At 43.7% G+C, this 25600-nt stretch overlaps 2 protein-coding genes across 3 annotated transcripts in view; one reads left to right on the top strand and one right to left on the bottom strand.

Annotated features, from left to right (window-relative positions):
• Positions 1-16767, top strand: part of MYO1E (myosin IE) — a 76702-nt gene extending 59935 nt beyond the window's left edge. The window contains 10 exon segments of the mRNA XM_059482598.1: positions 2398-2542; positions 5701-5815; positions 6487-6656; positions 7188-7333; positions 7794-7940; positions 9294-9451; positions 9873-9965; positions 12249-12453; positions 15026-15195; positions 15695-16767. Coding sequence (XP_059338581.1) covers positions 2398-2542; positions 5701-5815; positions 6487-6656; positions 7188-7333; positions 7794-7940; positions 9294-9451; positions 9873-9965; positions 12249-12453; positions 15026-15195; positions 15695-15771 — 1426 coding nt within the window. The 3' untranslated portion in view covers positions 15772-16767.
• A 1422-nt stretch (positions 16768-18189) lies between these two features.
• CCNB2 (cyclin B2) lies at positions 18190-23400 on the bottom strand. 2 transcript variants are annotated; one of them, XM_059482601.1, is made up of 9 exons: positions 23283-23400; positions 21890-22018; positions 21685-21810; positions 21121-21291; positions 20885-21043; positions 20362-20598; positions 19427-19567; positions 18766-18876; positions 18190-18452 (listed from the first exon to the last, which is right to left on the bottom strand). In XM_059482601.1, exons 1-9 carry the CDS (start codon positions 23310-23312, stop codon positions 18351-18353), a joined length of 1206 nt encoding a protein of 401 aa, XP_059338584.1. In that variant the 5' UTR covers positions 23313-23400; the 3' UTR covers positions 18190-18350. The 2 variants fall into 2 exon arrangements, with proteins under 2 accessions (XP_059338584.1, XP_059338585.1); XM_059482602.1 differs by having other exon boundaries at positions 21121-21255.
• Between the last annotated feature and the right edge of the window lie 2200 nt (positions 23401-25600).

The raw sequence follows: 25600 nt of genomic DNA, 5'->3' as shown, positions 1-25600 counted from the left end.
ATGACAGGAAATGCATGCTTGTACACTTGTTTTCATTGGGCGTGCCTTGGCAGCTCCATGCAAGTGGAGATTGCTGGGCTGAATAGACTTTTATGTACAAAATTTACATTTGCATGCAAAAAGCCACAGTCACTGAAAAGGCCTGTGTGTTCCCAAGCATAACCAGTCTGAAAGCTGAGCTCCCACTCCCTGCTCAGCCTCAGACCTAACTGCTGACTGGGAGTTTGTAATACCTATCTGGGGGCAGCCATGATTTGAAATTGTTTCAGAAGCATGTTAAGAACACATTTAGTAGTTGTGCTGAAATCATCTGCAAGATCATATTACACAAGTTTAACAAACCTGGATTCATGGATAGTGACATGACTGTTTCATGGGGAGCATGCACGAGGACACTGAGGTGCCATTGCTGAGCGGCAGTGAGCAGTCACAGTTGTCACATTATCAACCTGTGAAATGCTTAAATAGTGCATGTTCTAGAATTATCTGTTTGTTCTGCCCTCTAGACTTGTCACAGCAGTAAAATGTATGAAGTTAATTTGATGAAAAAGGAGAATTTTAAATCTGTTCTTACTTTGTACCCAAGAGCTCTTCACATATTAAAAGGTCTTGAATCACATTTTCCCCTATGCCTTCTTTTGCAGCTCAGGAGATGTAGGAGAGAATTTGTAGCATGCTGAAATGTCATGTCACAGTCTCTTGTGTGGAAGGTAGCAGTTTCAAACACCTTTATTCACCTCAGCTCCTTTACCTTCAGACTTGGTCACACCCACCTACACAGCTGCACTGTTGGCAGTACATGATGAGCCTGCAAAGGAGGCTGGTAAATAAATGAGCTGGGAGTTACTTTAAGTTACAACTCCTTACTGGGTTGCATCTGTTTATGCCATAATACTGATAAATCACATAAACATGTATGTGCACACATAGTCTAAACACAGACTGTGTATAATACACTGCCATATTTAAGGTGGTGTAAGAGCTGCATCATTACACTGTCCAGCAGAGTACCTGAGCGTTTGTTAACTGAGAGATTTGAACAGGAGAACATCAGTGGTTTGAATCCTACTGAATTATTCAGAAGTTACTTTCTTTTCATGTACCTTCTATTCAGAGGTGTTTGGGTTTTGTGATACATTTCTTCTTAACTGTTTGCTTTTTCTGTTTGTGTTGTATTGTTACTTAAATTGCATGATACTGTTCCTGCTTCTTGGCTGGATAACATTTTAGATATGATGATAACAGGTAATCAACATTTCTTTAATCTATTTTCCAACAATTCCTTTTCTGATTTTTTGAGAACATTTTATTAGGAGCTGCCTAAATCATCTTAGGAACTTGGGAATTACAACAAACCAACCTCCATACTTGATCACTTTTTTCATGTGTTGAATGGTTCTACTAATAAGCATGATTTAGTTTACATCACTTAAGTATGCCTAAGGCATTGAAAGGAAACTGTCAAGAGTAATTATAAGATTTTGGGGAGAAATTTGTCTCAATATATTTAGTTGTTCTCCAGTCTTGTCAAAGGAGCCTAGACAGGTGCTGCCAGAGCAGTTCCTTCCCCACAGACAGGCTGGGGCAGCTAAAGCCCAGCAATGCTCCTTTGGTGGGCAGTGGAACAAGGCAGCTTTGTAACTCCAGCCTGGCAGCTCCAAAGCCCAAGTGAAGCCTGGAGAAGTGGGCAGTTTAAAAGGGGCTGCAGCCTGGCATTACTTCATTCTCAAGGCTTAAGGAGGACACCATGAGAGAGAGGGCTTCATGCTTCTTTCTGTCAAAGTTAGAGCACTTCCCTGCTCCTTGGGCCCCTCTGTGGGGTCCGTTCCCAGAGTGCCCTCAAGGTAGCACCAACATCTCTGTGGCTTCTTCTTGCACCAGAGGCCAAGCCTGGGATAGAACCAGCACTGCTCCTTGCTAAAGGCAGCCCAGCTGTTGAGCAGGTGGGTTAGGAACACAAGCTGGTCACTTGCTCAGAAACAGAAAAGACCTTTGTAAGAGTAAGAGTGAGAAGGCTTGAGTGAGGAATTGGACATGTGCTTGGGAACCAGCTCAGAGTACCAAGGATGTAGCTGCTCAAACCTGGCCCATAGGTCATTGTCGGTGAATAATCTCACCCTGGACTTAAGCAGATTCCAGCAGAATTTTGTGCAATGAACTGCTGCAGTTAGCAGACAGCATCTGGAAGTGGGAGATTCCAGGGCATTGTTGTTCTCCTCAGTTCCTTGGTCTCACTAAACAAGAAACATCTTAATACTGTGCATCTTCACACACACCAAGCTCTGAGTGCTGCTGCCATTGTCACCCTCCCCCAGGGTAGTGCTGGCCAAGAGTCAGTGGTGTTCTGCTGCTGCTGTTTGACCCCAGGTTTTAATCTCTTCTTGTTGGTGGTTTAAGGTATGCCATTCTCACCAAAGCAACCTGGCCCTCGTGGAAAGGAGAAGAGAAACAAGGAGTCCTCCACCTGCTTCAGTCAGTCAACATGGATCCTGACCAGTACCAGCTCGGCAAGTCCAAAGTCTTCATCAAAGCTCCAGAGTCTGTAAGTGTACCAGAACACAATTCTTTAATTATGCAGCTGTTTGCTGAAATTAAAGTCCTGCCTGCCAAGTTGAGCATGATACCTGCTGAGGTGTGGGAAGTGTAAAACTCTGAGACAAGCTGAGCCTGTCTATCACAGAGCCTCTGTGAAGGGCACACTACATAAAGTCACTGCAGGATTTTGGCACTTAATAGAGGGAGAATTAAATGCATCAAGAAGAAGAAAAATAGGTTATGAAGATGCTTTGGTATCAAGAACATTGGTCCTCTTCTCATAACAAGAATTATTGATGAAGGTAGAATAATCCCAAGGGATGGTAAGGACAGTAAATCAGTGTTCCAGAATGACTGCAATTTGAAATCCCAAAGAGAATATTAGGGAGGCATCACAAGGCTGGTTTTATCCTGTGCCTACTAAGTTGTGCATAATCTGTTGGAAAAAAGTTTGCTTACTGTGCTGTTCAGGAAAGTTGCTAAGGAAAATTTGTGCTCTGCTCACCCTGATGTATTCCTGGTGTATCAGGAGCAAAGGGTCTTACTTGCACATCTTGCAGCTGAGCATCGATTTCTTGGTGCTTTGTCTGAAGTTACATGCTAAAACAAAAGCTGAACACTTCTGTAGCTGCTCTAGGAAGATATATTTTTCTAATAATTCTAATAATTTGGGCCATGACGCTGCTGTGTCCAATCACATGGGAAGGTATTTCTTAAAGGCAGAAAAAGGATGTTTCTCCAAGGCATAATAGAAATTTTGTTGTTTCTACCATAAAAAAGGTAAGATATTGTTCAGGAATAATGGGATTTACATTCCTGCCTGCATCTGGGAGACGTGTTTATACACCACAGCATGTAGTGCTTGAGGTGTTGGTTATTACAGTTCTTCAGGTGGCATATTGGCACAGCAGGAAACTATTATGGGATGGATCCTACTTGGTCATGGCAACAACAGCCAGCCAGTTCTGAGGGAGTGTGAGCTTTACCTGCTTCCTGTGGAGCATGGCTGTGGTTTCTGGAGATTATTGGGAGTTTTGTCTTCCACGTTGGTGTGGTTTCCTGGTGTCTGTCCCGTTCAGTGGCCAGGTGGCAGTGCTGCCATGGGATTGATGGATCCGGTTCCCCTTCAGCCAGAAATGATCTGTAACCCAACCTGAGTGCTGCTGGCTCCTCTGAGAGGAGGACATTGCTGCCCAGTGGAAGCTTCTTCCCATCCCAGTGCATTTCTGTGATGCTATGTCCTGCTTGCATGGATGTTCATTTAATGGTGTATCTGTGAGTTTTACTGAGGGGCAATTCTGCAGGTTAGGACAACATGAAGTTGACTGGAAATTTTTAGGGGTTGTGTTTCAATTTTAATTTTAATTAATGCTTTTAATTACTATATATGTTTTCTTTTTTTTTTTTAATGCCATGAAATCTCTTTGTAAGTAAGTACCAAAATGAGTCTGGCCTTTTTTATTTTATGTTGAAAATATTTTTACAAACTGAATATTTTAAAGAGTTATTTATCTTTTATTAAGAAAGACAATCATCTCTCATCTCATATTACTGAAATATTGGCGAGGATCGAATTGCTTCTGAGAAAAATAATCTTTTAGATGGTAAATGAAATTTTTTCTTTCTTCCACCAAAAAGAGCACCTGTTGTGGTTAAAGATAAAAAATACTTGATTTGCTTGAGAGTGTAAGAGGAGGCTTTATAATACATATTTTAGGAAAGGGTCTGTGCAATATCTTTATTTCTGTAGTTTAAGAACTGTATTTTAGCTCAGTGATTTAGTTGAACTTCCTTAATGGTGACCTTCGGCTGCAGATGATAGATTATTTTGCACTGAGATTTTGCAATTAACATTATTGTTAGAGAAATAACTCATGAGTGTTCATGAGAGACAGTCAATATTGTCACTGTAACCTGAATTACATGGGGTTGGTCATGCCCCTGCTGCAGCTGAGGATGTTTTTGCATCAGGAGCTCTCCTGGCTGTGCTGAAACCCCAACCAGTGCTTGTGTTCAGGAAGAGATTTAAAAAAAAAAATTAAATAAATTTGCTGTAGATGGAGAATTGCCATCTGTGAAATAAGGTTTTATGGGTGGCAGAAAGGCTTCATTATTTACATTTCCATCACACACCTGAATAAATAACTCTGTACAGGAGCAAGTGAGGTTCTGTGGAAATGGTTTGCACCAGATCGAGTTTCCTTTTTCAGATCAATATGAACAACTGTTTTTCTAGGTTTGCATGGTTCAGACCATCAAAGTAAAAAAAAAAGAAATCCTAAAGCCAGGTTTGCTTCTCATATACCCATTTTTGCTAATTACTCCTTTGAGTATTTAACATACAATGCAGGGAAATAATAAGCAACAGTCATGTTGGATTGAATGCTGCAATTTAGCCAAATGCTTGTGCTCCTGATAAGATAAAAATCCCATTTCACTGAAGTATGTAAAGGCTGTAGTGAATGTGCTGTATCCTACAATAATTATGAAGTTGTTTAAAATGCATTAAATTTACATGTACTTTAATAGGACCTGGGATTCTCAAAAAAGGGCTCCACCTTCCATTCCTGTTTTAAAAAAAATAGTATTTTTGTCTTGATTTCTGATATTTTAGACCTTGCTATGTTATTCTTGTGAATTATAAGGTCATAGTTACAAGTCCTGCAGCCAGCTGACAACCTTCAGTGGTGAGAAGGAATGGAGCCAGTGGACAGGAGGGTCTGAAATTCAGCCAGGGAAGAAAGTTGCTTGTGAACAGTTGTGTTACACATGGCATAGATCCCCACAGGCATGATAACATTCTGACAAGACAAGGAGGAATTTTGGAGAATGTGTGGAGGGAGACTGAATAAATGGCCAGTGGAGAACCTTGCATTGTACTAGTAGAATATTTCAGGGAGAATCCATATTCCTCTTCCTTCATCATGGGGTATGGAACTTAATGGATAGACTGGTAAGAGCCACAGCCACTCAAGCAGCAGAGATTTCTTCCAGAGCCTTCCAGAAAGGCTTCCTTAGCATTCCAGTCTCAGATCCCACAGTTGTGGAAGAGGAGCCAGCTTGGATCTAGAGTGAAATGCACTGGAGAGTTGTCAAAAGTAAAATGCAGCTTTTTCTTGAACTTTGCATGTAAAATGTCTGCCCCACCCCACTGTCTCTGTACAGCTGTTCCTGTTGGAAGAGATGAGAGAGAGGAAGTATGATGGGTATGCCAGGGCCATCCAGAAGGCCTGGAGGAAGTATGCAGCCAGGAAAAAATACGTGCAGATGAGAGAAGAAGGTAGGTCAGAACTTCTGGTGGCGGGGACTGCACACACACATGGTTCCAGGAACAGAAGGAGGGACACAAAGAGGGGCAAATCCCTCTCTGTAGGCAAAAGTTGCATTGCAGGTAACTGTCTCAGAGTGATTGCACTTTGTTGGAGCCCTGCAGTACCAACTGAGGAGGCTGACTGCTCTGCATGCTTGGACTGCCCAGTGTTTTGCTCTGAAATCAGAGCCAGACTGAGTAGGACAGACAGGGGAGGCAAAAAAAGAAAACTTTCCACAGTTACACAGAGTCTGAGTAATCTGTAGGTGATAAGATCAATCCATGGACTCTCCTGGGACTTAAGTGTGCATGACCTGGGCTGTGTGAATGAACGTGCTGGGTTTGGAAGGGTTAATCTTTAATTTATAGCACTGTGAGAAATTTCTTCGTTCCAGAAGTGCTCCTAATTAACCAGAACTACTGAGCTTGCCATCAATGTATTTAATTAGGATTGGATTTAATGATCACATACATCCTTACCTAAAGTATGTACTGAGTAGCAGTGCTTCACTGTTTTTCCATATTACAAACAATGAGGTTCTCACTTCCCAAGAAATTCTGTGTGAAAGTTGGCTCTTAGAGACCATGAGTTTAGGAAACCTGGTAGAGGCTGGTAATCAATGTTTATGTTTTGTATTTAGCATCAGATCTGTTGCTGAGCAAGAAGGAGAGAAGGCGGAACAGCATTAACAGGAATTTTGTGGGAGATTACATCGGCATGGAGGAGCACCCCGAGCTGCGCCAGTTCGTGGGCAAGAGGGAGAAGATCGATTTTGCAGACACTGTAACTAAATATGACAGGAGGTTTAAGGTGGGTGGAACAGCAACATCCCCTGAAGACCAGTTCTGCTCTGAGTCAGAGCTGTCTTCACCATCTCGTGCCAGGAACTGCCCAGCTCAGGGCCATACCAGGCAGGACACAGCTGTGTGTTTGCAGTGCCCAGGACACAGCTGTGTGTTTGCAGTGCCCAGGACACAGCTGTGTATTTTCAATGCCCAGCTCACAGCTGTGTGTTTGCAGTGCCCAGGGCACACCTGTGTATTTTCAATGCCCAGCTCACAGCTGTGTGTTTGCAGTGCCCAGCTCACAGCTGTGTGTTTGCAGTGCCCAGGGCACACCTGTGTATTTTCAATGCCCAGCTCACAGCTGTGTGTTTGCAGTGCCCAGCTCACAGCTGTGTGTTTGCAGTGCCCAGCTCACAGCTGTGTGTTTGCAGTGCCCAGGACACAGCTGTGTGTTTGCACTGCCCAGCTCACAGCTGTGTGTTTGCAGTGCCCAACTCACAGCTGTGTGTTTGCACTGCCCAGCTCACAGCTGTGTGTTTCCAATGTTGTGTTTCAGAGCGTGAAGCGAGATCTCGTCCTCACTCCCAAGTGCGTTTACCTGATCGGGCGGGAGAAGATAAAGCAGGGCCCAGAGAAGGGCCAGGTGAAGGAGGTCTTGAAGAGAAGGATGGAAGTGGAGAGAATTCTTTCTGTTTCTTTAAGGTCAGCAACTGCAATGTATTTTTTCCATTAATAGAGCAATTTGTTTGATGAAATGGGAATTGTAAGCTTTCTTTCTGAATTTACTTGCTTTAGGTTTCAGACTTGCTTCAGTGACCTTCATATTTCCAATTTATCTCTAGTTTAAAAATCTGCCATTATTGAAGAAAAGAATTTTAACTGTAATTTTAATAGCACGTTTTTTTGTTAACAGTAATTACTGTAAAATTACTAAGTAGTATTCCTGTCTCTCAAAAGGGATTGTTTCAGCTATTCCATTATCAACTCCTGAAAAAAAATCAAACCTGTTCTCAGAAAGCAAGGCTCTGTAATTAATGCTGCTTGGACTTTGTTATATTTTTAAAACTTAACCATGAGTACTCTGCAAATGTCATTATTAATGCTGGCTGTATTTGCTGATGACATTTTAAACTGGATGCTGTATGCTCTGATTTCCTTGCAGCACCATGCAGGATGACATTTTCATTCTACATGAACAGGAATATGACAGTTTGCTCGAATCAGTCTTCAAAACAGAGTTTTTAAGCCTCTTGTCAAAACGATACGAAGAGAAAACACAACAAAAACTACCTCTGAAATTTAGCAATACGTGAGTTCTGGCTTTTCTCAATGGGCATTTAGGGATAAATGTTGTTCTTGCTGCCAAGGCAAATGATTGAGTGTGAGTTGTACTTTATTTACAATACTAGGAGGTAGCACAGTGTCAAACCCTGCACGTGCAAGGGTACCAGACTTTGTGCTTGCCTTGTCAGAGTAACAGGTTAGGATTTACTAGGGCCACTTGACACTTCCCACTGTGTGTGTGCATGGAGAACTGCCTTTGTTCTCCTGACAGGGCAGGGCCTCTGCACAGCTGCTGCTGGCTCCTGGCAGGAGCAGGGAGCATCCTCTTCCCTCACCTTCACCTAGGAGTGCAGACATCTCAGTGAAGAGTTTGAAAGAATTCTGGGCACATAATGTAGCACTCTGAAATGCTGAAGTTTGTTGTGGGTACCAGGGACTGCAGGGTGAAAGAATAATTCTAAGGAGGCCTCACTTAAGTAAATGATATTGGGAACATTATTTAGAAACAAGTGTGAAAACCTAGAGCATGTCTGATGTGCACTTTGGCTGTGAGGACATCCTGGAAACAGTCCCAGCAAACATGTGCTTTTGTTAATGCTTCCACCCATTAAGGAGATCAGCAACAGCAGGCCTTGGATTTGTATGTTTACTTTATTGCCTTCAAAAAGGTGGAGGAATTACAAAAAGCAACAGGAGATCACTAATTTTGTTTGGAAAGGGTGTAGAAGGATAACTGAAGTGAGGAATATAACTCTAGCATACATTCCTGTACACTGAGAATGCAAAGCCAGGAGTAAGTGTATTGCATTCCAAAACCCTATCTGAGTACAGTTCAGAGCAGATGGGTAGTGTGGAAATGCTGGGAAGGAGAGGGTGTGTGTGTGTGGTGTGTGTGTGTGCACCTTTATGGGAAATAATGTGAAGTGAAGGGTCTGAGGTGTGTGTGTGTGCAGAGCTGTCCCCGGAGCGCCCAGGGCAGTGCAGAGCCGGGCACAGGGTGGGGCTGTGCCTCTGACTGTGTGCAGGGCATGGCCACAAACAGCAGAGGCACTGCTGGCTCAGGGCTGACACATCTCCTACTTGAACCTTTGCACATTTTTGTTCAAAGCTCACTGTCCTCTCCAGGGCATCTTAAACTTCCTTTGAGAAGCTGTACCAGGAAAGTTAAAACATAAATTACGAACATTTTTCTAAAAAGTGTGGAAAAAAGATTTAATTATGTGGTTATGTCAGCTGAGTCATTCATGGAATGCAGATTCTCAGTCTAAGCTTTTAATTTTATATTTCTTAAGTTATCTGCTGCCAAGCAATACTACCTTGATTTGATGTAGCAATTCTGGTCTTTTTTTTGATTTGTGTGTTCACATGCTTCTATCAGACTTGAAGTGAAGCTGAAGAAGGAGAGCTGGGGGCCGTGGAGCAGTGCTGGTTCCCGACAGGTGCAGTTTATGCAGGGCCAAGGAGATGTGGCCATTCTCAAGCCAAGTAATAAAGTGCTGCAGATCAGCATTGGACCAGGGCTACCAAAGAATTCCCGTAAGTAGGAATTTCCTCTGGAAATTAGGGGTTTGTAAAATCAGAGAATGGTTGACTTTTTCTATCCATGCTTGGCCTAGCCTCATCATGTTCCATATTAATTTGTCTGTAACACACAGAGATCCTAAGGATTACAGCAGAGTTCTTGCTGCTCTACAGCTGTCAGTGGTCTCCACCTCGTTTACTGTAGTTGCAAGAAGGCTTTGCTTTATATCCTGAGGCTGAACTGGATCACTAAAGGGAGAATATCCCAAAGTCATCCTTTTTGCACCTAATGCTTTGTAACAGCCTGGCCAACCCTGCAGGAGTCAGATTCCCTATTCCTGAAGATCAGCTCTTTCTGATCCCAGAAGAGGGGCTCTGGGCTTACCTCATTAATGTTACTGTGAAGGAGTTACAGAACGTTGCTGGTTTCTTCCAGGTCCTACAAGACGGAGCCTTAGCCAAGGCAGAGGCTATTCCAGTAGGTCTCAAAATCAGACTTATCCTATGAGAGCTGCACCACCTCCTCCAGGTAAGTCCTCTTAGCTTGTGCTGAACAGAATTCCAGGTAAAGGCTCTTGTTTTCTCCTGCCATCTAGCAATTTTTACCCATTAAAAAAAGATTATGGTAACAGTTTAATTTTCTCTAAGACCCTGCCTGGAAAGCATCTGTTTGTAGGCATTTGTGTCTTGCTGGATATTCCCCCAGAGCTGTCCTGCTTGGTGTGGATGTTCAGACACTTGGTATAAGCCACTCAATCTAAACCTGACCTTGCAGCCTTCTCCAGAGTGAAGGGTACAGGCTCTGTGCTTATCAAGCCATGGACAATGCTTTGCAGTGAAACTGCTTTAGGGCCACCAGAGCACAGAATGCAGGTTGTGTCTCATTGTGCTGCCTGTCAGACACGTTCCAGCTCCTGTGTGCTGGGACACAGCAGCTGAGCCAGTGAGCAGCATGGCTCTTTCTGCAGGGCACTGATGTCATCAGGGTGTTCCACTTCTGCCCTGGGCAGATAGGATTCATTTTGCTTGTGAACTCACAGGGAAGAACAATATTCCATTGACCCAGCATTTCCCAAGAGGTTTTTTTTTTACTTACACTCCCAGAGTACTTTCTTTTTAACAAAGCGTTTCAGTCAGCTGCTGTTTATTGAGAAGCACAATGCTAATGGTGGAAGTTAGGGGTGTGACCAGTCTTGGTCACCAAATTAAAAAGACAATTCCAAATCCTCACAGTTGTATGAGTCAAACTAACAACTGTGTGACCTGCCAGATCAGTAGTGAAGTGGGAAATTACTGTAAGAGCTGACCTGTGAGTATTTGTGCAGCATCAGTTAAAGCAAGGACAGTCTGGTTTCTATTTTCAAAAACTGTTTCAGCAGTTTTATAGCTAGAAAAATTGCTACTGCTGAAGTTAAGTGCTGTGATGACCCTCAGGCATTGGCTATCACATTTAAAAGGTGAGCAGAAGGCTTTCCTACAAACCTCTCTGTAGGTTACAGTGGCTTTGGTTGTTTTTTTGAATATTAAATATTAAATATGAATAGTATTAATAATACTATTGGAAAGTAGCCACACATAGCTGGAAAAACAGAATTGCAGACAGGTGTTACAAAAGAGTTTCAGTTAAAATGCTCACACTTTCAAGGGGTTTAAAGTCATGTCATGATTTGGGCAAATTCATTCTTGAAAGTCCCAAACAATTATCTGGGTTCTGCTATTTTCACATCTTGTTTTGAAATCAGTGGTGCAGTAGCTGAACAGTGTTCTGTACAGGTTCAGAAAAACCCAAACCTTTATTAACATCACCATAATGTCTGTGCCACCCTGGCTTGGATTGCACAGTGGGGTTTGTGCAGGAGTTTCTGACCCTTAGTACTGCCACAGCACCCAGAGAACATCAGAAGCAAAGAGCAGCTGTTGGAAGCAGTAGGTTTTCCCTGTAAAGGTGCTGTGATTGTGAATTCCCCTCTCTGCACAGCTGTTCTTTCTGCTCATGTTTATCAGGCATAATCGCAATGGCAGAGCAGAGGCTCACCCATGTAAGTGAGAAAACTGATTTTTAATCGAAGCATAGCTCCCCTTTTGTTCCATAGGAGTTTTAGGAATGTAAAACATCCAGACTTGGGCTCTTTAGGCCCTGATACCGCAGGTAGCTCAGACATAGGTGGGTTTGCTTTAAATTAGAGGCATAATTATGTATTTACAGGCATATACCCATGTCAGTCCTAGAAAATGCAAACTCCTTTCCAACTAGCAAAATAGCATCAAGGCATTTTTTAAAAACAAAACAACAAAAAAGCCTAAACACCCCCTACCCACATGCTTGTTAAAATAGACAAATATTTATAGCAACTTAATAAAACAATCAAATTCTTTGAGTATATGGTAGACTGAGTTTGAACTTCAGAAGAAGAAGAAATTTGGATATGAATTAGCTATGGATATGATTAATTATGATTATTATAAGCAGCTTTGGACCCTTATCTGGATAAAATATTGTGCAGTGCTTTAGAGGAGTTGGTGGTACCGTGTTACCTGAATGGAACTCAGCTGAGAGCTAACCCTTCTGCTTGATTGGAACACCCAAGGCACAAGTCTTAAACCTGAGCACGAGTCCATGAAGTTGGTGAGCCAAAAGAGATTGTCAGCAGCCCAGAAACTGGGTACAAATCAGCATTTCAACATGATTTTGTGTTTGGGTTCCTTGATAGTGGGGCTCTGTGACAGCTGAGTCTGACAGCAAGGCCACCAAAGGTTCCCTCTACTGAGCTGGAGTTTGGGCTGCACTCAGTCACTCTTTATTTACTTGCAGGTCAGCAGCAGAATGGAGTAATAAATCCCCCCCAGGGTGCAGCCCATCCCCAGATGCCAGGAAATCAGTGGGCCAATCAGAGGAACCTGTACACAAACATGACACGACCGGCTTTACCACGGCAAACATCAGGAGGATCAGGCAAGATTTCACAGCAACCACAAAGCTTGGATTTCTTGAAAGTACCTGACCAAGGAGCAGCTGGGTAAGATTGTACATTGACTCTGATAAGAAGATGTCCATTTTTACAAATATTTCTACACACTCAAACTGTTCATGACTGATACACTCTGTGCATCAATGACCAGCCTGTACTATTGAACTGTACTCAAAGGTTATCATCCATTCCATCAGATCCCAAACCATACTCCATCCTAGACCCATAGGAATAAAGGTGAAGCAGTTCTGGTTTAATATCTTAAATTTGAATGTTGAAGGCCTTAAAAAATGATGTTTTTAAGTGACCCCACAGTTTCTGCTTTAACTCAGTCCTTACTCCACTCTCTTGTAGAACATAGTGGAGCTTTACTGCAGTGGGAATTTTAAGTGTCACTTAATTGTCCAAGTCTGCTGCCTATTCAGCAGTTCCAGGAAAAAAAGGAAAGAATTTAGTTTAGAAGCAGCAGTTTGCTGATGACTCCTGTGATCTGCATGAAGGGGGGTTCTTTGAGCCAGCAAAAGTACATTTATTTCTAACCATATCAAGAGCAACTTTTTGTGCCAGCAGCCCTGTCTCAGCTGTCAGTCAGCAGAGAAGCTCCTGGGCAGGAGGAGTGTTTATTGTTTATTTATTGTTCTGCACTAAATTACCCTGTTGGCCTAAGCATTATTCTGCTGTGTTATCCACCAAGGTTGATTATTAAGTAGATTAGTTACAATGTAAGTGAGCATTACAGACCTCACAGTTATCAAACAGTAACATAATGTGCACAGTTGATAGATTTTGAGAGTCAGAAGTGCACCCAAGGGTTCCCAAGGAAAAGCTTTCCAGTTCCTAAACACAGAGCCCTTCAAGCAGGGTCAGGCATGTCCAGAGGTCTTTGCAGTTGTACTAAATGCAGTCATTTTACCCCACTGTGCCAAGGGTCAGCCATAAGATATTTCAGGCATATTTAGAGCTTTTCTTTGTTAAAGATTAATCTTCAAATAAGAAAGAAATCAGAAAGAAATAGCCACTGCTACTTATTTTACCACTTTCAATCTCATCAGCACATGCTAACAGACACATCTCCATCTTGTAATAGCTTCCATGGCTTTTAGTGATGAAAAGTTCTTGTCACATGTCAGCTTCTTCCTTAACTCTTTTACTAATATTAGACTTTACTTGGTCTTGAGGCTACAGTTCATGTAACAACAAAAACACATCAGCCACAGGATAAAAGCAAAACCCAACATGCCAGCTGTTCTGCAGCAGTAACAAACCCAAGCACTCTTAGGAAAGTGACATTCCCAAGGCTGTCCTCCTGAGCATTATGAGCTCCTTTATTAATACGCTGAAAAGAAACAATGTAACTGTATTCAGCAGCGGATTTCAGACACAGTTCCTATGCAAAAGGAAGCTGTGAGCTGGAAGAGGTGTGACTTCAGTATTTCAAAACCAGTGATATATAAGTAGATGCAATTTTTAAGGAGTAGAATCGGGTTTATTTTTAGCAAAGCTGTAAGAAAGATACAGTGATACTAACAATCCAGTGCAGGACCAAGATTAAAATCAGCAGGCTGCCCCCCGCAGCAAAACATCTCATTTAAGATAGTGGAGTTCTACCACAGCTGCACAAAAGCTGAGCTATTTTCCACTGTGCTGAATTCTTTAATTTCTGTACCTAGGTCTAGGTCTCCACAGTGTTTCCTATCCTGAGCAAAGGCAGTAAGTAGATGCTGAAGAACAGGAGAAAAATCTCTCCCCTCATAGGTACACTGAGAACTGAAGTGCTGTTATAATCCACACTTACCTTATTTTCTGGTACAGTTCACTACAAAGTTAGAATCAGAGCTTTATTGACAAAATTAAGCCTAGGACTTCATGTAAGTAACTGTAACCCTGTCCTGCAAAAGCCATATTACATTATCATGGTATTACTGACATGATCACAGTTCATTCTCCTCCACATCATTCCATTTTTAGTCATTCATATTATTAATTTTAAACTGACATACTGAGTCTAACACCTGTTCTCTCTTCCAGCCTTTATTAGCTGATGAGCTGGCAAAAGGCATTTCTTCCCTCTTTCCCTTTCCTAATCTTTGGAGTGGTCACAGCTGTGACAGTTTGTGCAGCATCTTCCCTGCTGCTTCAGAGTTGGCTATAACAGAACAAGTCCATAGATGGCCCTGGAAGCTGAGGGAACTTAAAAGAGATGCAAGTGTCTGTTACAGCTTAGTCACAAGAATGGTAAAGTAGCAAGCCTGTGAGCTAGAACTTTGTTTTTGATACTGAGAAGTGAATCACTGGTGACACTGGGGCAAGGGGAGAGACACAGCCTGAGCTGTGCAGATACCAAGATATGCATGAACTGCATGCACTTCGCTTCCATTTCAGCTGGGGCAGTAAATGTCTTCTAAGCATTGGAACTGCTGTTGGGAACTCATCCATTTCCATAGGAAAGAAATGGCAACTCTGTCCCTTTCACAGGGAAGTCTCGCACCGCTATTTTTAATTGTAGTGACATTCAAGAAAACGCATTTTCCCTTTGTGTGCCATTGTTTGCAATGAATGCATTAAGAGAGGGGTTGCTGGGGCTGAGGATGGGGTCTCACAGCCCTGCTGTGTGTGGCAGGGTCCGCAGGCAGACGTCCAGCCGGCCGCCGCCCGCCGGGGGCCGGCCCAAGCCGCAGCCCAAGCCCAAGCCGCAGGTGCCGCAGTGCCGCGCGCTCTACGCCTACGACGCGCAGGACACCGACGAGCTCAGCTTCAACGCCAACGACGTCATCGACATCCTCAAGGAAGGTACGGACACAGGGCCGCCACTAACAAACACACTGGGCTCTGGGCACAGGGAGCTGGGACAGGGCTCCTGAGCCACCCCTCCTCATCCTCTCCTGTTGGGCGTGCAAATTCCCATACTGGCCCAGGGGGCAGAGAAGCCTCCACCCCAGTCCAACCTCTTCACTCAACAGGATGTCACACAGACCAAGGAGCTGTCACTGGCTATTGCAGAGCTGTACACTTAGTGAGACACTAATTCTGGCTATAGAGGAAAATTAGCCTAAGTCACAGCTGTAGCACAAGAAGCAAAATGTAATTAACTGGTTCCAGCTCTGGGTCTCCAAAGCACCCTCCTCAAGGCAAAATGATGTGGCCAAAAGATGAACACACTCCAAAAATCCTGTCGCCTCATTCCTTCCCAGAAAGGCTCTCACTAAGTGGGCACAGCTTTGCAAGGTTGCCCCAAGTACACAGAAATGCTTCCAGAGCCTCACTCCTTACCTTGCTGTCCTTGTTACAGATCCTTCTGGCTGGTGGACAGGAAGACTACGAGGGAAACAAGGACTGTTTCCCAACAATTATGTCACCAAGATTTAAAAGACTGTCAGAGAAAACTGGCTTGAAGGTACCAGTGGTTGAAGATGTTTCCCCTGCCTTCAGGACACTGTTCTTCCAAGGTCTGCCTTCTCAGCAGTATTTTCACCAGTAAATTGTGTATGAGCAGGAAGAGTTTCCCACAGTACAGACTTTGATTTTTGTCTCAGCACCATACAGCAATGAACTGTCCAATTATTTATTATATTTAAAACCTGGTTTAAACACCTAGAAGAAGAATGCTCAGACCTACCATCTTCCTCAAATAGGTGCTTTACAGTCTGGAACCAGGGACTTCTAAAGGGGTGTATTTATTAAGTGCCTTCAGCTCAGTATCAGTAACCTTTTTAATTATCTACTGAAGATAATGTTGAATGCACATTTCCTCTAATGCAGATCATTCTGGGGAACATGTTAATAAGTATGCTGCTACATGTCAAAAAGATTTAGGCTCATTTGGGATATTACCATCTGAAAAACTACTGTGATGGTCTATTTAATTCTGTACAGAGATGTAATGGAACTGGTTTGTGTTTGCAGGTGTGTTAGGGACTCCAACAGGCACTGTAAGACTTTAAAACAGAAAACCACATAGTACTGTATGATAAACAATGTTGCCTTCTTCAAGATTTATATTATAATATGGCTGGCCCATGTTGGATTTATGTTTAATACTCTACCTGTTATAGGAAGTGTCTTTATGCAGAGCTGTACATTTATAGAAATAGTTATATACTGTATATAAAAACTGGTTATGATAGAAACATGTATAAATGTATAATGCAGTAGTCCACTGTTCTTATGAGGTAGTACTGCTAGAATTTTTATGCTAGGTACTTACAGATATGCACTACTCCTTCTCCTTTTAAATAGCAAAAGCACAGGTCTTACTGCCCAAGTCTGATTGCCTCCCCCAGAGTGGCTGCTGCTCGCCCTGCAGTTCTGAGAATTCCTGCTTTGCCTTTTGATCCTCCATAAAATAAAACACAGGATGATCAACAGGTTTGTTCTCTGTGAAGTTTGTTCTCACATATACAAACAGATCCCTTGACAACAATGGCTTCAGGATTTTACTGCACTGACTTCTAAAGAAAGAATCCCTTTCTTCACTCCAAACCAAATTATTTTCCCTATGCCCCGCTGCAGTGACATGCATTTCATTCTCTCATCAGTTAAAAAGCCCTGCAGATGCTGGTATTAAAAGTTGCATAAGCTTTAAATACAGCTGAAATTCTTGAATCCCTCCCTCCCAAACCATTGCCTACATCTAACTTAGGTACAAACTCCATCTTCTGCAGCAGCTGTTTCTGAGAGCCAGAAATGAAGACCTCACTCCAAGGCAGGAATAATACCCAGACAAGGAATGAGGCACATTTTTCAGCAGACAGTTTGCAGCAAGTGCTAGGCTTACTTATCCCAGGGGACAGAAAAATCTCCTGCTTGAGGAGAGAAAACCCAGTAGAGCTTTAACATCCTCCCACAGGGGAGCACTGAGAGGTCTAGGGCAATTCTGTAGTGTTGGGTTCTTGCCTTCTACATCAGAGCCAGGCACACTCATGAAGAGATGCTGGAAGGGAGGTCCTGAGTTCAGCATAACCTGGGGACTATCAAAAGGTCTATTTTAACATTACTTATACAAGATTATTTTAACAAATAGACATACATGAGGCATTGGGGCAGAAATTTGCATTACTTATATGCTTGTATTCCCTGGGCATACAAAAAGATGCTGACACTTAGATTAGAAACACAGACAAAAGCAAGCAAAATGCCAAGGAAGTGACAAGAACTGCCTTCTGCTGGGTTTGACTCTACAATCCCAGGTACAGAGGCTTATTGAAGAAGCAGGGGGAAAAAGATGTGGGCAAGCAAATAGATAATAAAAAACCTAAGGGGGTTCTTGTCAGGAAGTGGAGGTTTCAAGGGTGAGCTGCTTTCAAAAGATTTCATGCCCACAGTTCCACATCTGTATTCCCTGCACAACTGTTAGCATTACAGGAGACTTGCAGTTCTTCTACCTTCGCTCCCTTTGTTAAGCACACAGAGAAACACAAAGATTTACAAGGGTAATACCTGTTAAAGATAGCCTACATCTTTCCCCACACTTGAAGATGGCTAACTCCAAAAAAAAGAAATAAATTCCAGTGTACTTTCTTGAAACAAGGCACTGAAAAAAGTACATATTTAGTGTTCTTTAAGGTACAACAAAAAAACCTGTCTGCCTCCTCTATCTTAAGAGTGAAATAAGTTAATAAATATAGTGCAATATATAAAGCTTGGAGATTCTCTCTGGAAACAACCACAGAGCATAATCAAGCCCATTTAACTGCAAGTTGTAACAATCACCTATTTAGTCAAATGTCCCACTTGGACATTAGATTGCAAATATGTAGGTTGTACCTTAAAGAGTCACACTCAATATTTAGAAGAAAGGAGTTTTATTTTTAGATAGAAAGCTGTATTACAAAGCAAATTAAAACGTCACCTTCAGTGTGAGTCGGAAGTGTCTGTGGGAGCTGGAACGCTATGTACAAAAGCCGGAGACAAAGTGCAAACCCCATCAGCCCTGGCTGCCCAGGGCTTCACAGCAGCGATGCCGCCAGATCCTTGATGATCTCACTGTTCAGCTGAGGGATGGTGCTGATGGTCAGCAGTTTGCTGCTTGCATACTTGTTCTTGATAGCCTGAAGAGAGCAGAGATACAAAAGTTTCGTGCATACACCATTGATACTCAGGCAGGTAATTTTGGGGCACTTGCCTGCCTACTTGAAAAACAAGCACACAAACAAGGCTGGCACTGAACCATTTTGCAAAGTAACAAGAGCACAATTTGTCTAAAAGGTGTTGCTGTTAACATTAATGCAAAAGCCTCTTCTAGGCTTGTCAGAGCAGCTTATGCTTTAAGATAACATACAGAGTATTTACCTAAGGAGCTACCATATGCAGCAAAGATAATTTTGATAACATTAGAGAAAGGATTTAAATAGTTATATTTACCGTGTATTTTGTTAACTTCTCATTCACTTTGACTACATTCTTGGCCATATGTTTCATGGTCATCACAAGGCCGTCTTCTGCATAGCCAGTGTAGTACTGCTGCTTTGTACCCTGCAGCAAAATGGTCACAAACTTGAGATTTGTGAGGGAGGAATTGCTGCTTGAGGCACAATCACTTCAGGCAGCAAACACCCCGAGCTCACAGCTGAGCCTCAAGTGCTGGAAACTGTAGCTGTCAGTTGAAATGACAGATCCAGAATCATCTGATGGGCAGAAGTCTGTACACATCAATTTCACAGGCCATGCTTTTAGACTGAGCACAGGATAAAAAAGCAACTACCAGCTGAATTATAACTCACTACTCATGGTCTGTAACTTCATTGTGCTACATGTACTGCAAGAATTATGAAAATCTGCTTTTACAGTGTACCTTCAGTAACTCAAAGCTTTCATGAGAAAACCCTTTTGTACCCCAGTATTCACAGAGAAAAGGATTGTGAGTTTTTACTGGTACATTCCTTATTCTACCTGCCACTATGCATCAGGCTGCCCACCCATCATTCCAGCACCAGCACTGTCACCAACTAAACACGATTTTTAAAGTACTTTTTTATTAGCTGGATTCCACTGAGTGAAGAACAAGTTTGATTAAAGTGCTCACCCATTTGGTATGTCCCAGAACCCTCTGAGACAGGCACAGGGCAGCAGCTGCAATCTCTGAGGGCCGGTGGTGCACCATGTCATAGTCTACCAGGGTCAGCTCCATCAGGTACTTTGCCAGAGTGTGTTGCTTGGCATCGGCCTAGCAGGGTGAGAGCTTGTTAATCCACAGTTTCACTTCACTTTAGCATCATCACTCAGAATTGCTTATTGTGTTCAAAGAACAAAACAAAAATAGCAAAATCTTTACTACAGTTCAGGGACCATCCTTTTAACAGACATTCCTCGCAAAATCAAGACCAGCAGCCATTTGGAATTTAGACACAAAGTCAAGGGAGGAATTTTAACAGAAATCTGCAGTATCAGGTACAGCTGTGCCCAACTAGGGACAGTAATGCTCCCTCTGTAAAGCAGACTAGGGAGGGGAGGAGTAAAATGACTTAGGGAGAAACTTGCGTTACCCAGTGGTCTGCTGAGGTAACTGAAACCCACCTCAAGTGCAGACAGTCACTTGAATATAATTACTGAGGTGGAGAAAGAAAGGGTTGGGTCAAAGAGAAAGCTTATCTTTTGATTCTTAAATAACACAATATTTACAACCAGAAGTTACAAAGAACTGCAACACTGCTAGTGTTTTACTAATAAGTACCCTGATCACCAGGATTAAAAAGATTAAAAGCAAGGCTTCTTAGTTTAACAGTAAAATTACTGCCACTAAGACTGAACACGGGCATCAGTGAATAGAAAGGTGAAATACTACTTGCTACCACAGTGACATTGCCGTGTTAGGCCACACGGTGGAGTTTCAGAGCTGAGCATTGCTTCATCCAGCATTTAAGCTGGAGGAGGAAAGGTCACATGATAAAAACACTAGAAGCAATCCTTACAGGCTTTACCAATAGAGGGAAGTGCTGGATAATCAGTACAAGTACCCACCTCCCCAGCTTTTGATGCTCTTCTTAAGAAGTGAATTGGAAGAGGTCGCCCCAGGTCAAAGTTTAATTCTTTAAGAATAATCATTTCCATTTCTCTAATTTCACTACTGGTGTAGGAATTGTCAGTAATATAAACAAAGTCTGCTACATCAGGACACAAGATCTCTTCATATTTTGAAGCTACAAGCATCGCTGTTACGCCCACCAGCTGAAGCTTCTTGCGAGGTACTGGATGATTCTGCAACACAGACATTCAAAATGCAGGCCTTGAAGTGTCAAACTCTAGATAATCAGATTCATATTTATCAGTTTAGAATGATGAATGAGGTTTTCACTCTAGGCAAAGGTGTCTGTATAGGCTCAAAGAAGGCAGCAGCCTAAGTTAAGGTGCTGCACTGTCACAACTCTTACACACAGAGCAGATCCTGCTGATCGGGTGATTTCTAAAGAAAAGTTAAATCCTGAACTCCTTGACAACCATAGCAAGTGAGTAATTGCTGAGCATGGCCTGGGGGAGATCTCACCTGCAGGAAGCGATCCATGATGGCCACACACATGTAGAGGGTCTCCTGCAGGAGGCGGAACCTCGAGTGCACCTGCACGAGCCAGTCCACCAGGATGGCGCGCATGCGCCCGTTGATCGTCCTCCCGTCCAGGTAGCGCGGACGGACAGACTGCTGCAGCTGGGGGGACAGACAGGGGGTGGGTGAGCAGCCAGGCAACCCCCCCGAGACACCAGGACAGCCCTGGGGCACCCTACCTCGAGCTCCCTCAGGTACAGGTAGATGTCTTTCACGTAGTCACTACACAGCTGGGGGTTCTCCGAGTCCTCTGCATCGATGTCTTCGATGTTGTTGAGCAGCACATCAGAGAAGGCCTGGCACAAATCCTCCTCCTGCATGGACACATCCATAGGGACAGAAGACATAGCCTAAGGAACAGATCACATCTGTTAACACGGGTCCACTGTGTAAGTTTCACTGTTCCTTTGTTTCCATGTTTCACCCGTCACTAACACAACTTCTTTAGATGGAAGCTTGGGCTCCAGCACAGCAAGTTTCCACTGATATACCACAAACACAGAATTCCAACATCTTCCAGTAATTGCCAGCTAAAGCAGAAACTTCATCCAGTACTTCCGCAGCTCATGCTGCTGCTTGAACATCATGCATTATGCTTAACTACAACATGCATTAAACCAAAACCTCAGTACAGAGACTTTATTTCTCCAGCAGGGGAATGAGATAGAGCCACAGATAAACTATTGTGAAGGTAGAGCTCAAAGTTGCAAATCAAATTAAAGAACAGTATCATCAGTTCCTACCTTTGGAACATCAGTTTCTTTGTTTGCTTCATTTACAGCAGCTGGAGCTTTAGGCAGTACAGTTCCATTTGTCACTTTGCTAGATGCTTTCACAGGCTTTGGAGATGCTTTGAGGCATTCTGTTTTCTGTAGTGAAAACATTTATTATTAGTACAGGGCAGCAATCCAACTTCTCCCTGTATAGAGATTTCAAATGTTCCTTTACCTTAGATACGTGTGTTCCTCTTGTTGCAAACTTATTTCCTATTTCCTCCAAAGCAGACCTTTTGCCAGTCACTTGAGTTTTTGCTTTACTTCTAAGGTCAGGCACAGCATTCTCCGTCCCTCTACGGATCTAAAATGATAAAATTGCAAAAGTTTAAGACTCAGAGACCAACAACTTTCCAATGCCTGACTCCATTACAGACTTACCACCACTGTACCTACTATGCATTACTCAACCAGCTTTTACTTCTTAGCCAGTCACATATGTATATATATTTAGAGAAAGAAGTCTCCTCTCTAGGTTCAGAGCACTGTGCTTCTAAACGGTACTGTAAAAGTAGCCAATGCACCCTATCTCATACTTTTTAAGGTCAGAGTGCTCACCTGCAGTTAAAAGCTCTCACGCTTGCACTTTGTAACTCTAGTAGCGCCCCCCAGAGGATACATAAAGCAAATTCCTGGTTAAACACATACCGTATGAATTGAAAAGCTGTGCTGCACACGCAAAAATTAATATTCTTTGTTATGGACAGCAATTAAACCACCAGGCTTCAGTTTTTTTCGTGGAGTTCACTTTAACCCATTAGACAATCGCCACAGAAGCGAGGCTCCTGCAGTCCCTGCCTACGCCTCCCCCTAGGGCAGCTTTAGTTTTCCCACTCCCACGTTCCCCGCTGTTCTGCGGGGGAGGCGCGGGCGGCCAAGGCCAGCCCGAGGCGGGGGCAGCGCCCGCGCTGCAGGAACCGGGTCCCCTCCCAGAGCTGGGCCGCAGCTCGGCCCGGCCGCCGCCCCACCCGCCGAGGTACGGGGGGGGGCCCGGCTAGCCTGAGGGCCGCTCCCCGACCCCCATCGGCCTGAGGGCCGATCCCCAACCCCCGCCGGCCTGAGGGCCGCTCCCCAACCCCCATCGGCCTGAGGGCCGCTCCACGACCCCCGCCGGCCTGAGGGCCGCTCCCCGACCCCCATCGGCCTGAGGGCCGATCCCCAACCCCCGCCGGCCTGAGGGCCGCTCCCCAACCCCCATCGGCCTGAGGGCCGCTCCACGACCCCCGCCGGCCTGAGGGCCGCTCCCCAACCCCCGCCGGCCTGAGGGCCGATCCCCAACCCCCGCCGGCCTGAGGGCCGCTCCGCAACCCCCATCGGCCTGAGGGCCGCTCCACGACCCCCGCCGGCCTGAGGGCCGCTCCCCGACCCCCGCCGGCCTGAGGGCCGCTCCCCGACCCCCGCCGGCCTGAGGGCCGCTCCCCGACCCCCGCCGGCCAGGCCGCGACCCCGCGCTGCCTGAGGGCAAACACCGGCGGGGCCCTCCCTCGCCCGCCGCCCCCTCACTCCTCGCCCTGGCTGCTCCTCTGTCGCCCCCCCGGCCCACCCGCCGCCCTCACAGGGGTACTCACAGGGGCACGGCGTGTCACCTGCAGCGCCATGGACACAGGGGGGCCACTGTTGCCGCTCCGCACAGAAAGGTTCCACTCTCCAGCTAAACTGGCGACCGCTCTCTCACGCTGCCGCGGCTCCATTTAAACACTGTCCTGCCCTACTATTGGACAACTTCGTACAATGCACGCGTCCGATTGGTCCGTCTGCACAGGCCCCGCTGCAGCAGGAAAGGGCTGCAGCGGCTTCCGGTGCGGAGGGCGCAGCGGCTCCCTCAGGGTCCGGTGGGGTTTAACCCGAACCGCACCGGTACCGGCACCGCGCCCGAACGGCCCCAAACGCCTCCCCGCGGGCGCTCCCCGCTCGCGACAGGCAGCCGAAGGTTCAATAACGAGTCCCGAGATTCAGGAACTTCAACGTTGTCTAAACCAACAGAAAAGTTTACTTGCAATTCTTCTCCAGAATTGCACTCTTAAAATAAGCACTGAATTCCAAGGTTCCCATTTAGCAGGATAATTTACTTCAGCTGAACGCTGATCCTTCACTAACAGTTTCTTCTTAGGCAGTACCTGCAGTAATACGTGTAAACGTGTAAACAAAAATGTTTACGGATCAAGACTCCAAGAGCAAGACAAGGGAAGGGGGAAAAAATTGCAAAAGAAACAGATTTTGAATGATACCAGTCTAACATTTTATTTATTGCATACAAAAGGATTTCTTTTGACAATGGAATTTTATATGAAAAGTAATTTGATGCATACTGTTGAGAATCTTATCTTTAAAGATGCTGCAGAAAACTTAAGGCAATGCATCTAAGCATATAAAGCACAGTAAGTGGTGGAAATTTTCAAAATGAGACGCCTATTCCTTTTCCTTCCCTTAAACTATGGTTAAGTCACAACCTTCCGGAACAGAATTAAGCTGCAGCTTTTTCGCCCCTGCAATAGCATTAAGATCAGAACACTGATTCCTGACAAATACCTAAGTGTTCAGCATCACATTACAACGTTATGCATACATTTAAAAGCAAGACAGTATCAGTAGCTATTATAAAACAAATCAATTAATGGATCACTAAAATACCTCTAGTACCAGGCACTCAAATTAGACCCATAAAATATTTCCTTAAAAAGAAAAAAAAAATCCCCCCAAACCTGTGCTTCTCTGTCCTGTAAGGAAGCCAAAATAGATTCTATCACACACCCAGGGTCTCAGTAACTTCAGAGGCCCTGGGGTTCTTTCCCATATCTCTCAAGTACCTTCTTGGAAACTTTTAGAAATGAGTAGCATCAATCTTGAAGCATTAGTGGTCAATTAACTTCTTTTCAACAGTCACTAGAAAACACAATGTGTCTGTTCAGTCCTTCCAGTTACTTTTATTCATTCTTAGCAGTGAACAGATTAATGCAGCTTCAACTTTGCAGTCACTTTCAGTTTCCTACAGCCAGAATGTTCAAGAAGCTTTAGCATAAACCCAAGTCACGTTTTGAAGCAGTTCAAAACGTGTTGCCTCTCTCCCATATCCCCCATCATACAAGCGCAAAGTGGTTTTAAGTTCAGTTTCAGCAATGCCATTAAGCTTGAACAGGTCCATTTATCACACATGCTGGAATAAAATTTCTCTGTTTAAAGCCTCAGTGCCAGAGGTGTGAAGTTTGTTGCCAGCAATAGACACTGTACTCGCAAATGCTACTACTAACAGGTAAAAAAAAAATCAAATAAAAGGGAAGCAGCTTTAACCATACAGAAACAGGCATCAAATTCGATAAGGTAATATTCATAAATGGATTTTTTAGTGTAAACATAAGAATTTATCTTCTAGGTTTACTGTAAACAGTTTTACATGTAATCTGATCATGAGAGACAAAGACAAGGAACTGAAGGTATTTATTATTGAATCCACTTACAAAGCAGGTGGCTTAACGCAAGCTAATTGGCATGTTCATATATGATCCCCAAGGAACATCTTTTCCAAAGTGACAGTAATGCTGTCTCAATGTTTTTGCACATTTGCACTTTGCAATGTTGAGCACATTTAAATAAACTATAATCTATTAGATGTGAAAGAATATTGATGAGCAACTGGAATCCTGATATGGACTAAAACCTCCTTCAAAGGCAAAATGTTAGTACATTATAACTTAATTCTATATACTATATTATGCAGCAAATCTTAACTATAGAAAATATTTCAATCAGTGATGGACTGTTGGTAATTTATAAAGAGGGAATCTATGATCAAGGCAAAAACTAGGGAACCACATAATTTGTGTCTCAGTTTCTACAGGAATTTTACAGGCTTTCAACTTACTAATGAAAAATAAAAACAAGAGACAAG

The sequence above is a fragment of the Ammospiza nelsoni genome, chromosome 14 (genome assembly GCF_027579445.1).
Source record: "Ammospiza nelsoni isolate bAmmNel1 chromosome 14, bAmmNel1.pri, whole genome shotgun sequence".
Lineage (NCBI taxonomy): Eukaryota > Metazoa > Chordata > Aves > Passeriformes > Passerellidae > Ammospiza > Ammospiza nelsoni.
Note: the sequence above shows the minus strand (reverse complement) of the source record. Positions and strands in the feature narration are given on the sequence as shown.